The sequence below is a fragment of the Arachis ipaensis genome, chromosome B05 (genome assembly GCF_000816755.2).
Source record: "Arachis ipaensis cultivar K30076 chromosome B05, Araip1.1, whole genome shotgun sequence".
Lineage (NCBI taxonomy): Eukaryota > Viridiplantae > Streptophyta > Magnoliopsida > Fabales > Fabaceae > Arachis > Arachis ipaensis.
In genome coordinates this window covers 4,988,736-5,001,007 of record NC_029789.2, presented here as the reverse complement: position 1 = coordinate 5,001,007, position 12,272 = coordinate 4,988,736, and the positions used below count along the sequence as shown (strand labels likewise).

Here is a 12,272-nt window from a genome sequence, read left to right as displayed (position 1 = left end):
AAGAAGGGGCTCAGTTGCATGGATTGGTCCTGGCCCAGAATTCTTTATTAGCTTAGCTAACCATGCAGAGTGGAAACATGAATACACTGTCTTTGGTTCTGTTCTTCCAGAAGACTTGCATGTTGCTGAGAAAATTGCTACCCTCCCTACAGCATCAGATGTTTGGAACAACATTAATGTCACCGTTTTGAAAAGCCCTGTCCCCTTGTCGCTTGGTAGAATCAAGAAGAGACATGAAGATTGAAAAAAGACAAGCCAAAGTTGCTATTGCATACAAGGATTGCAATTCTTTTTGGTTTGAAAAGCTCACACTTTTTTTTCTCCTTTCACATCCTGTGTATTAAACGTTTATGTAACTTAGTCACTTTTTTATATTAATATCAATATTATGTTATTGGATGAATTTGTGCTGTAACTCTGATTGCATAGATGAATTTGAAGTGTAAAATAACAATACAAAAAGGCATGAGCAGTTCAACATTAATATCCGGGAACATTTTTCATTGAGCTATTAGAAGAGGTAACAGCATTAAATGATAGTCCTTTGTTTTTGCTAATTGACCATCATAGTAAGCATGAACGATAACATCAATGAATATATATATATATAGAGAGAGGGATATAACTATCTAGCATAGGACTAGTAGAGAACCCTATAAATAAGTACATCAAATTGGTAATATTACACTACACTGGAGCTAGTCTCAGAATTCTCTTGTGGTGATCTAACTACCATGGAAAGCCATGACATGGGGCTGCTTGTTTGATATGGTGCTCTCGCAGCAATTCTGCAAATACACAACAAAATTTTGAAAAAAAAAATGTCAATTTCAATCAATGGATCTAAACATATTAACATAACTAAAGATGTAATAGTTCTAAGAGAAAAATCAAGTAATTACAGTTTTCATAAATGCCCTTTTTTTCAGCAAATTAGACAAATTTAGGTCTGAATCAGTTTAGACATAAATTGGATCCTCATATTATTCGAATTCCTTGCGTTCAATAATTGAATTCCAAACTTGCGTTCAAAACCCAAATTAATGACTCAAATTCTCAGGTGCTATTAAGAAACAAAGAATCGGAGAAAATCCATCTTTCTTACCTATCCTTTCTCTTCTCCAAGAATCGGTGTAGTGAAGCTTTCCTAGCAAGTGGTAGATCTGAACATGAAAGGAAATTCATGAATCACAAACCATGAGATGTAAAACAAATTGAAACAAAACCTAAGAGAAATTAAAATTACCAGAAACAACGGATCTGGAAGGTGGTTGAGGGTGCTGATCCTTAACCGAATTGTTGGGAATGGTAGCAGGAATCATAAAAGGAAACGGAGAAGTTGGAGGAGCAACACAAGAACTTCTATTCCGAACCACATCATTAGGTAGCGAAGGAAATGAACATCGCCGAGCCACTCTGTAACCGTAATTATTGTTATTGATATTGATATTGTTTTTGTGATGGTTTGATTGCGAGATCGTTGATGATGAACCTTTGCTTGCAAGACACATCATCTCTTTCACTTTCTCCGCTTCAATATCATCGAACACTATAACTTGACCGCCATAGAAGATTGTCAACTGTGAACCTTTGTTCTCGTTATTCGTCACAGGAACATTCTTCATCACACTGTACAACGTTCAATATATTGATCCAATGAGAAAATTTGCGTAATTATGGGATTTATTACTAAAAAATTATACATCAAAATAATTAATTCGTATATATACCTGGAGTTTAGAAAGGTTGGAATTTCTTCCATGGTGAGGTGAGAATTACGGTAAGAAAGTTGTTGAGAGAGTAGATTCAAAGCAGGAAGGTTCTTTGCTTTCATTCTTGAATTTCAAATACACACAAGAAAGAGGGAAACAAAAGAAAAAAAAGAGGACCAAGTGGGCGGTGAATGGTAATGGGCAATGAAGCTTATCTTCATTTTTTTATATATGTAAAGTGTGATGGGAGAATTAAAGCACGAGTAATATGTGGGGTTTAGGGTATGTTATTTTATTATTATTAAATGTGAAGAAGGCTACTTGTGATGGAGACTGGGCCAGTGGTGTTTTTAGAACAGTGGGTGTCCACTTGTATTGTCACATCGCCATTACTTGATTCATTGGTTCAGGACTATTTGGTATTGAAAGAAAATCGAGCACGTGTTTTTTGCGTTGCTTAACATGGGGGGCATAAATTGTCCTACTCTTCTGTTTTCGTTTTCAAATCTACTAAGTACTAACCTAAAGTTTAAAAATAAAAGAAAAAAAAAAATCTTAACGTTTATCACATGCGGTCATGCGGACATGCCTGATGCCTCCACCTTCTACTTGACGTGTCCGCATCACTTTACTATTTATGAGTTATGACTGTTACCCTGGAAATAATGTTATGTTATTAATGTTACTTATTATTTTATTGTATATTAAATTGACACATTTTTTTAATTAATATTTAGAAGTGTTTAAAACATTATATTTACGTTTTAATTTGATCTTCAAATTTTTATTTTACTCAATATAATCTTTTAACTTAGTATTTAAAACTCAAGTTAGTTCTTAACTTTATTTTTGTCATAGAATCGCATTAACAATGTACTAAAATAAAGTAATAATTATTTCGTTAAACTTCCTAACAACTAAAGATGTTTACGAGTTCAAATAATTTGATTATTCATTCGAACACAACCTGAACCAATTAAATTAATTCTAAAACCAATAGATAATCGAGTATAATCAGGTATAAGTCTAAACCCTAAACCAATAGATAATCGAGTATAATCAGGTATAATACCTGACTATAATTGATCTAGATATTGAAATTGAAAGAACAAAACCCAAACTAAATTCGTAAATCGAGAAAATTTTTATTAAATAAAAAATATAAATTAAAGTTAACTCTAAAAGAGCAATTACTTTATCGTTTCTTTCTCTCTCTCAAATTGAAGAACCCTAATAGAGCTCATACCCTCACTCACTCGCGGCGATAATCACTCACTCAAGGCATTTTCTTTCTCTCCCTACAGTGGTCACTTGTTCACAGAGTCAGTCACTCACTCAAAACAACAAATGTTCTTGTCTTCGACAGCAATCGTCCTCATCTCCAACAGCAACCTAGTCTTCTTCGTCAACAAGGTAGGCAACAACCCCAACTCGGCAATTCCCAAAGTCATCTTCTCTTATCTCATGCATCGTTCGTCAAGTCGTCAACAACACTGCGTGATTTTTGTCTCTTTTGGTTTGTGGAGGTCGTCTTCTCAAATCTATGGGGGTTGTTTTCTTCGTCATTGTCACGTTGATTTCTTCTTTAGTAAACTTTCAGTTTTTTTTTTTTTATCTTTTCCTCTTTTATTTGCCTAAATTTTGGAAAAACAACCATTTGTACTCATGAACTTTACGAACGCTGCAAAAGTACCCATTAAAAAAGGAAACTAATGTTGTATCCATCAAAGATGGATTCCGTATGACAAAAATACCCAAATCCTAAATTTATGTTGATTTTTTAATAAAATTCCAGAATTACCTCCACCATTATCTTCAACCCCTCCTCTCTTCTTTTCCAAATCTCAAACACCTCCATTGCCTAAACACCCTAATCTTGATACCTAAAAACCCCAAATTACCATTTTTCTAACCCTAATCTCAATACCCCTTTCAGTAAATTTCAACCCTCTCTTTATTCTTTTCATCAATTTTACCACCTCCTTCACCAACACTATCATCACCACCACCGTCACCAACTGTCAGCCTCATCTTCCTCCTTCTCCACTGTCACAGCAACAACAACTTCACTCTAACTTTTAATTTTACTTCTCATCATCACTTCTCCAATCTCAAATCCTATCAACACTGTATTACCGCCACTACCATCACCACCCTTCCTCCATCACTTTCAATACAATGTCAGAAGGAGAAGCACCTTTGGATGCTAAAAATTGAAACTTTGGCAAGATCGCTTTGATGGGATCGCATGTGAGTAACACAGGAATCTTGCACATGATGGTGGTGATTTGGAAGAGTGAGAGTTAATTATATAATAAATTTGTAATTTGTACTGTTGTAAATATAGGACCTTTTTCCATGGAGTCTATGAGCTTGAAGTGGACTTAGGAGGAGTTGAATCGCACCACAGGACCTTGCGCGCTGGATCTCGATTCAGTCTCACTTCCGGAGCTTCTCCATCTAGCGTTGCGTGGGAACGGATGGATTGTCTGGCTGTCTTGTTGTTGTCTTTGTCATCGTCAGTGTAGAAAGATGGCGGCAGTGGTGGTTAGTAGAGTAGTAGAGAATAGAAGGTGGTTAAGGTAGTGACAATGGAGGTGTTTGAGATTTGGGAAAGAAGAGAGGAGAGATTGAAGATAATGGTGGGGTAATTTTGGAATTTTATTAAAAAGTCAACATAAATTTAGGATTTGGGTATTTTTGTCGTACAGAATCCATCTTTGATGGATACAACATTAGTTTCCTTTTTTAATGGGTACTTTTGTCAGCGTTTATAAAGTTTATGGGTACAAATGGTTATTTTTCCCCTAAATTTTTTTGTCTTCTCTTTTTTGTTTACCTAACTCAATAAGTTTTTCTGCTGTTAACTTATTATAAAAAATTAGTCTCGGTATGATTTTAGTTTTTGTTCAAGTGTTTGATCTTTGTTTTTGACATTTGCTAATTTCTTTAATTATATGCTATTTTTTTAAAGTTATAGTTCCTCTCTTGGATATACTTGATTGATGAGATAAATGATTATGGACTGAAGGATTTTGAAGGCTTATTACTAGTGCACTCTTGCATTTAGTTTTCAAAATGTTTGGATTTTAATATGCTTATTGTTTAATGTTTATTTATTTGAATTTTAACGTGCTTAGACTTTAGATTATGATAATGACTTATTTATTTGACTATAATTGTTGACTATTATAGATATGTTGTTATTATTAGAGTATTATTGACTTCTTAATCAACATATTTATAATATTTACCTTATTTTTAAACGTTTTCTCATTTTTTTCAATTTTTTTTAATTTCAATTTATTCAGGCACCCAATTACCTGAATCAAATTAATTCGGTGTTAATCGAATTGGTTTAGTTCGGGTACACTCATAAAAAATATAAAATTAAATTAATCCACACTAATTATAATTTAATTAGTTCGATTTTTATTTTCTTTTAAACCTGAACTAACTCAACCTATAAACACCCCTACAAACAACTATTTAAAATGGAAATTAAAATTTTTTTATCTCAATTTGCCCTCTACCAAATATTTAAGACCCTAATTCTAATTTAATTTAAGAATTTTAAAGACTTCTTAGGAGCAAATTGAGGTAAAATATTTCAATTGTTATATCAGATAGCCGTTAGGGAGTATACCGTGCAGCCGTTACTCTATTGAAGTTTTCAATAAGTCGTTAACAGTTCTATAATGGAATAAAATCAAGGACAAACGTGAGTGACAGATGCTGATACGGAAAAAAAGATAAATAAAATGACATTAATTGAAATTGAATAAAAAAGATACATTAAAATTGAAATAGAAACAAAAATATAGGTTGAAATTGAATACAAAGAGAATCATTATACTTATATCCAATTTCTTGATACAACAAGAAATAGACTCCTTAACCTAACTTGTCAACATCATAATTTGGAAATTGAATCAAAGAGACTCTTCAACTTTTTACCCAATTTTTTTTGTAACAAGAGAGGGACTCACTCAACCTTACTTGTCCACACCATGATTTCATCACGAAACCAAAAAGTACTTTGGCACCTCTAATCACTCAATACGACTACAATAACTAAGAAGGTATTTATAACCTCTTATTAGGTTAAAAAAAAAAAACCTAAAGCCTACAAACATAAAACACAATCTAGTAACTAAATAAACAAAAATAAAAATATATGAAAATAAACTAATAACTTTTAAATAATATTTGATCTTTTCATATCACGAACATTTAAAGCACGTATCATTCTCATCCTCTTCAAAAAAAATTCGTCCTCGAATCTTGTAGGTGGAAAAAAATAATATATGAAAATGACAATAATTACAAGGAAGATAATTTCTTTCTTTTTTTTGTTTTTTTTTCTTCCTTTTTTTTAAAACAATAATGCAAAAAGAATGACAAGATAATAATTAAATACAAACAAGAAAGACGAGAACATAAAGAAGGACGTGAGAGACACTTGACTTTTTTTTTGGATAAAAGAAGAATAGACATAGATTAATAAGGATTAATTTAATACCTGAACTCTGACACTAAATGATATAAAAAAAGATAAACAAAATGACATGAATTGAAATTGAACAAGAAAGATACATTAAAATTAAAATATAAACAAAAAAGATAGGTTGAAATTGAATACAAAGATAATCGCTCTGCTTATATCCAATTTATTGATGCAACAAGAAATGGACTCTTTAACATAACTTGTCCACATCATAATTTGGGAATTGAATTGAAGGGATTCATCAACCTTTTATCCAATTTTTTGTGCAACAAGAGAGGGACTCACTCAAACTCACGTGTCCAGATCATGGTTTCATCACAAAACCAAAAAATGCTTTAGCATCTCTAATCACTCAATACGACTACAATAATTAAGGAGGTATTTATAACCTCTTATTAGGTTAAAACAAAAAAAATCCTAAAACCCACAAACATAAAACCCAATCTAGTAACTAAATAAACAAAAAAAAAACTAATAACTTTTAAATAATATTTGATCTCTTCATATCACAAACATTTGAAGCACGTATTAGATGTCGAATTGGAAAACTATATTAGATAAATTGAAACTTCGAAGAGTAGATTAAGGTGCGAATATAACTTCAATGACCAACTTGAATAATAACTTTTTGAGTAAAAGACAAATAGGTCCCTGACCTTTTAAAACGCGGATATTTTTGTCCCTCAAGATTGGAAAATACATTTCGATCCCTCACCATGTAAATTCTGTGACAATTATGTCCTTCCGTAGAATTGGTGCTCAAAACGGTAACGAAAATTGCTGAGGTGGAGAGGTGAAGAGTGATGTGTCCGTTACGGTTGCTGAAGTGAATGGGGAACAGATTGTTGGAGGGCAAATTGGTTCTTAATAGCCAAAACGACGCCGTATGCATCCCCCACTATCATGCCCATCATCCCAGACCTCCTCTTCTTCTTCTTCTTCTTCCATGGCAGTTTCATCGCGCCCTTTCTTCCTCTCTCGTCTCACAGACCTCTCACTCCACAACCCTCTCCACCCTCCAAAACCTCCACTCCCTTCTCCTCCCATATTCCGACTGGCTCTGAGAATCCCTCGGTGGATCAGTACTAGAAGTAGCATATATCCAAAAATCTTAGTACATTAGCTTTTAAAGGGTAAAAAGGGGCCATTTTCATTACAAAATCAATAAAAAACCAAACTCATCCAAATCATCTTATAATAATCAGAGTGAAATGAACTATAGGCAGCTGAACAACTAAGTCGAGCATGATGAATTCAACTTGAACAGTTCAAAAATAAAAAATAAAAAACCAAAATTTGCCCCTTTTTTATTGCAAAATTAACCTAAAGCCGAACACGCATGGATCCAAATTACAAATTAATCAAGAAAATCATAGAAAGAAAACAATTGGAGGTAGAAATTGGCGTACCCAATGATGATTGAAGAGACAAGAAGACGGTGAAGTGGTTGCTTGGAAACGGTTACAGTAACGGAGAATTGGTCGGAAGGGAGTAACCCTAGCATGGTGGAAATGGTTTGCTTCATGGAGTCTCTGGCGGAGTCAGAAACACCTTTGGAGATGACAGAGTTATCAAGAGGCTCGATTCGGCGGAGCATGTTGGCGATGACGGTGAAGCCTCGGTCGAAGGTGGACTTGCAAGTGAAAACGAGGTCGTCGGAGGAGAAGAAGCCGTCAACGCTACCGCTGGAGACGAGGCAGCGGGTGGTTAGAAGGCGGCGGCGGAGGAATATGGGAGGAGAAGGGAGTGGAGATTTTAGAGGGTGGAGATGGTTGTGGAGTGAGAGGTCTATGAGACGAGAGAGGAAGAAAGGGCACGATGAAACTGCCATGGAAGAAGAAGAAGAAGAAGAAGAAGAAGTCTGAGATGATGGGTATGAAGTGGGGGATTCATACGGCGTCGTTTTGGCCATTAAGGATCAATTTGTCTTTCAACAAGTTGTTCCCCATCCACTTCAACAACCGTAACGGACACATCACTCTTTACCCCTCCACCTCAGCAATCTCCGTTACCGTTTCAAGCACCAATTCCACGGAAGGACATAATTGTCACAGAATTTATATAGTGAAGGATCGAAATGTATTTTCCAATTTTGAGAGACAAAAATGTCCACATTTTAAAAGGTTATAGATCTATTTGTCTTTTATTCTAACTTTTTTATTATTAATTTCATAGACAGGAGTAGAGCTAGAACAATTCTTAATAGAATAATTTTTAATAAAATAATCAACTGCAAAAATTATCAAACATTTTTATAATAATATTATTAATTTTTTTGTAAATATTAAATACGTATTCTACATAATAGCTACTTTTTTTTATGTGTAGTATATGTAGTTGATATCATGTCAAAAGTCATAAATCGTGTTTATTCGTGGTCCAAATTTGGCTGTCATTATCATAGGAGATCGGCATTCTAATCGGTCTTAAAAAAAAAAATTTACATTTGATTTTTTTATTGTAAAAATATGGACAATTTATATAAATAAAATAAATGGAAGAAAGTGTTATGCAAATATAATAATTCAGAAAATCAGACTTAAATGTAACAAACCTAATTATATGTAATCTGTGACATCCTAATGCAATTTTTGATTACATGTAATCCGCTAAATCTTGTCGCAGATTACGTTCAAACGCTGCAAACACATAAACCGCTACACTCTGTAGCGATTTATGAAGAGATAGGCTCAAAGTGTATTTCGCGAAATCCTGTAGCGGATTATATTATGAAAGGAGTGACTCACTATAAAAACCGCGTAGCAGATTTCATTTCATGAGTGTTGATAGTGACTTAGAGAGAAAAAATAGAGAGAAGTTATAGGAAAAAGGTTGGGTTTAGGTTGAGTTTTTTGGAGCAGTTTCATTAAGCGAAACCATGGAAGATGAAAGACGCTTGTACTGGCTCAACGGCGTTGCTCACGTAGTCGGAACCATCAATAAAAAGGTAAGTCTCTTTATTCTCTTTCAATTGGATAATATCTGTATATTTTATTCAATCTTTAAGAAGTTATTTATTAATTAGGAAAATAAAATTTTAGTTTAGTTTAGGTTTTGAAAATTAAAATATAAAATATAAAATTTAAATTTAAATATAGAGAATTTGAAGTTAGATATTTAGAAATTAAGATTGAAATTTAAAATGTAGGATTTATTGCTTGGTGTTAGTTTTTGGAGGTGTAGGGTTTACTAATAGAAATTTAAGATTTACAATTTGATTTAATTTTGTGACGTTTGTTGTCCTGAAGTTGAAATTTAAATTGTAGATGATAAATTTGTAATTTTAAAACCTAAGTAGTTTATGTCTTGAAACATAAATTATGGTTTGGTGATGTCAGTGTTAGAAATTAATCAGGTGTTCTTTATTTTTGAATATGCAGCCAACCCGATGTATTTATAGCGTTCACAGGCAACAGAATATGTCGTTACATAATAGGATTACGTGTAATCAGAAACCGCGTTAGGGTGTCGCATATTACATATTATTAGGTTTGTTGTATTTGTGTCTGGTCTTCTGAATTGTTGTATTTGCATAACACTTTCTTCCATTTATTTGTATATTTTTTATGGGTAATTAATTTAGTAATTAATTTTGTGTGTATATGTTTTTTTCATTTTTGAGAGATATAAACATGGGCAATTTACGCAAATAAAACAATTGGAAAGAAACTTACTAGATTACAACTTTACAAAACACCAAACCCATTTGCAACCTTTCAATTTGTATGTAAACTGCAACACCCTGATGCGGATTCGATTAACACGTAAACTGCTACACCGTGTCGCGGTTTACTGTCAAAAGCTGAGAGAACATAAACCGATACACCCTGTAGCGATTTATGAAGAGATAAGCTGCAAGGGTAATCTGCTAGACCCTGATTATGAAGGACGTGACAGTTTTGAAAATGCCTATATATGCCCAACAAGTTGTGTAGAGTGTCATTTTCATTCAAAACTTTAGAATGGAGAGTGAGGAGAGCTTTTTAGTGCTAGTGCATTTCTCTGAAAAAATAAAAAAGAGTAGAAGTCACGGTGTAAAGTTTACCGATAGAGAACCAGTGAGCGTTTTCATCAAGTCATCTAATACACTGTTAGATCTGAAAACCAGTATATTGCAGAAGTTGGGTGTGTGCGGCACAAAGTGGGTGAAGAAGCTGTTCTACAAGATTCCTATTTCGGTTGTGTCAACCGGTGTGAAATATGAAACAGTTGTGATAGGATCCGATGAAGATATGCAGGTGTTGTTTCATTGTCGTCGGAATTTTTCAGAAGTGAGGATACATGAGTTGTTTGCGAAGTTGGAGCATGGCCTCGATAGTTATGGGGCATCGGCATCGAATCCTTAGTCGACTACGATGGGGGGTGCTTCTACCTCGATACCTGTCATTGCACGTGATTATTTGTTGGCTAATCGTCCAACTGGTGCAGTTGGGGTAGTTATGTCAGTCCGTCCGATTCCAGATGTTGGACATGAGGGGGAACCGGATCGGATTGAAAATGCAATGCGAGAGGATGATTCGGATGAAGAGCCTGCTAACATTAGTGGGGACAGTGACGATGATATTCCGACAAACCCAGCATCATCTCAGGTGCCGTCAAGTTCCAGCACACAACAACATCCTCCACACTTCTCTACGCTAAACTTGAAAGCCATCGGCCAACCACCGGACACAGTTCCAACCTTTGGGGGTCAAGAATTGCATGAGGGAAATGCTGTAGTTGAATTTCAAGTTGGCCAATCTCTCCAAAGTAAGGAGGAAGTTGTTGAGTGTAAAGGATTACAACATTCGCCGTGGTGTCGAATACAGGGTGATGGAGTCGGATCATCTTAAGTATCATGGGAGGTGCAAGAAGTTCGGTAAAGGTTGCACGTGGATGATTCGCATCAGCCTTCGGCAGCGAAAGAGTACCTGGGAGGTTCGACGGTACAACGGACCACACACATGCTTGGCTACATCAATATCCAGTGACTATCGACAGCTTGATTATCATCTCATATGTGCGAAGATCTTTCCTCTGGTTCGAGCCGATGCGGCAGTATCAATAAAAGTGCTGCAAATTTTAGTCAATATTTAGTCAAAATGTCAATTTTAAATTTCAATTAGTAAGCCCTACACCTTCAAAAATATAAGTTTCAAATTTCAAAATTTAGATAATAATTGCAAAAATTAAAAACAAGCAATAAAGTCTACATTTCAAATTCCAATCTTAATTTTTAAATATCTAAGTTCAAATTCTCTACATTTATTTCTAAATTTTAAATTTTAATTTTCAAACCCTAAAGTAAACTAAGGTTATGTTTTTCTAATTAATCTATAAGTTCCTTAATACTAAATAAATATACGGATATTATCCAAACGAAAGAGAATGAAGAAACTTACCTTTTCATTGATGCTGCTGGCTACATGAGCAATGCTGTTGAGCCGGTACAAGCGCCTTTCATCTGCTATGGTTCCACTTGAAGAGATTGCTCCAAAAAACCCGAAGAAAATCCAACATTTCTCTCTAACTTCTCACTACTTTCTCTCTCTATCTCACTTTCAAAACGCCTCAAATGAAATCCGCTACAGCCTCACGCAGTTTATATAGTGAGGCAATCCCTTCATAATCCGCTACAGGGTCTAGCGGATTACCCTTGCAGCTTATCTCTTCATAAACCGCAATAGGGTGTAACGGTTTATGTTCTCTCAGCTTCTGACCATAAACCGCGACAAGGTGTAGCGGTTTACATGTTAATCGAATCTGCGTTAGGGTGTCACAGTTTACATACAAATTGAAAAGTTGTAATTGCATCTGGTATTTTGTAAAGTTGTAATCTGATCAGCATTCTTTCAAATTATTTTATTTGTGTAAATTGGCCAATAAACATAGTAGTACATATCTTTTTTGTTGAGACAAAAATTTTTATGGATATAATAGTATAATAATACACACAAAATATATGTATTTAGTATTTTTTTAAAATGTTGAGACACAAAGATACAATCAATTAGACATAACATTTTATATTTTTATCTCTTATTAATTCTTAAAGAATTTAGCTAATCTAAGCT

The 12,272-nt window shown here is 34.2% G+C and overlaps 3 protein-coding genes across 4 annotated transcripts in view; 1 reads left to right on the top strand and 2 right to left on the bottom strand.

Annotated features, from left to right (window-relative positions):
* Positions 1-403, top strand: part of LOC107642610 — a gene marked incomplete in the record, with an annotated part of 3,779 nt that extends 3,376 nt beyond the window's left edge. Inside the window, 1 exon segment of the mRNA XM_016346015.2 lies at positions 1-403. Coding sequence (XP_016201501.1) covers positions 1-244 — 244 coding nt within the window.
* On the bottom strand, positions 467-1,937 carry LOC107642611 (protein TIFY 10B). 2 transcript variants are annotated; one of them, XM_016346016.2, is made up of 4 exons: positions 1,731-1,937; positions 1,247-1,629; positions 1,106-1,163; positions 467-788 (listed from the first exon to the last, which is right to left on the bottom strand). In XM_016346016.2, exons 1-4 carry the CDS (start codon positions 1,832-1,834, stop codon positions 683-685), a joined length of 651 nt encoding a protein of 216 aa, XP_016201502.1. In that variant the 5' UTR covers positions 1,835-1,937; the 3' UTR covers positions 467-682. The 2 variants fall into 2 exon arrangements, 1 of the variants encoding a protein (XP_016201502.1); XR_001620677.2 differs by having other exon boundaries at positions 474-845; positions 880-1,163.
* Positions 7,377-8,131, bottom strand: LOC107640010. Its single transcript, XM_016343557.1, has one exon. The coding sequence runs from the start codon at positions 8,129-8,131 to the stop codon at positions 7,577-7,579; it is 555 nt and encodes a 184-aa protein (XP_016199043.1). The 3' UTR covers positions 7,377-7,576.

Excerpts from the sequence above, each read along its gene's own strand:
- LOC107642611 (XM_016346016.2), bottom strand. The coding sequence starts at position 1,834 with ATGAAAGCAAAGAACCTTCCTGCTTTGAATCTACTCTCTCAACAACTT. Across the intron at positions 1,630-1,730 it reads CCAACCTTTCTAAACTCCAG|TGTGATGAAGAATGTTCCTG; the intron begins GTATATATACGA and ends AACGTTGTACAG. Across the intron at positions 1,164-1,246 it reads TTCCAGATCCGTTGTTTCTG|ATCTACCACTTGCTAGGAAA; the intron begins GTAATTTTAATT and ends TTTCATGTTCAG.
- LOC107640010 (XM_016343557.1), bottom strand. The coding sequence starts at position 8,131 with ATGGCCAAAACGACGCCGTATGAATCCCCCACTTCATACCCATCATCT.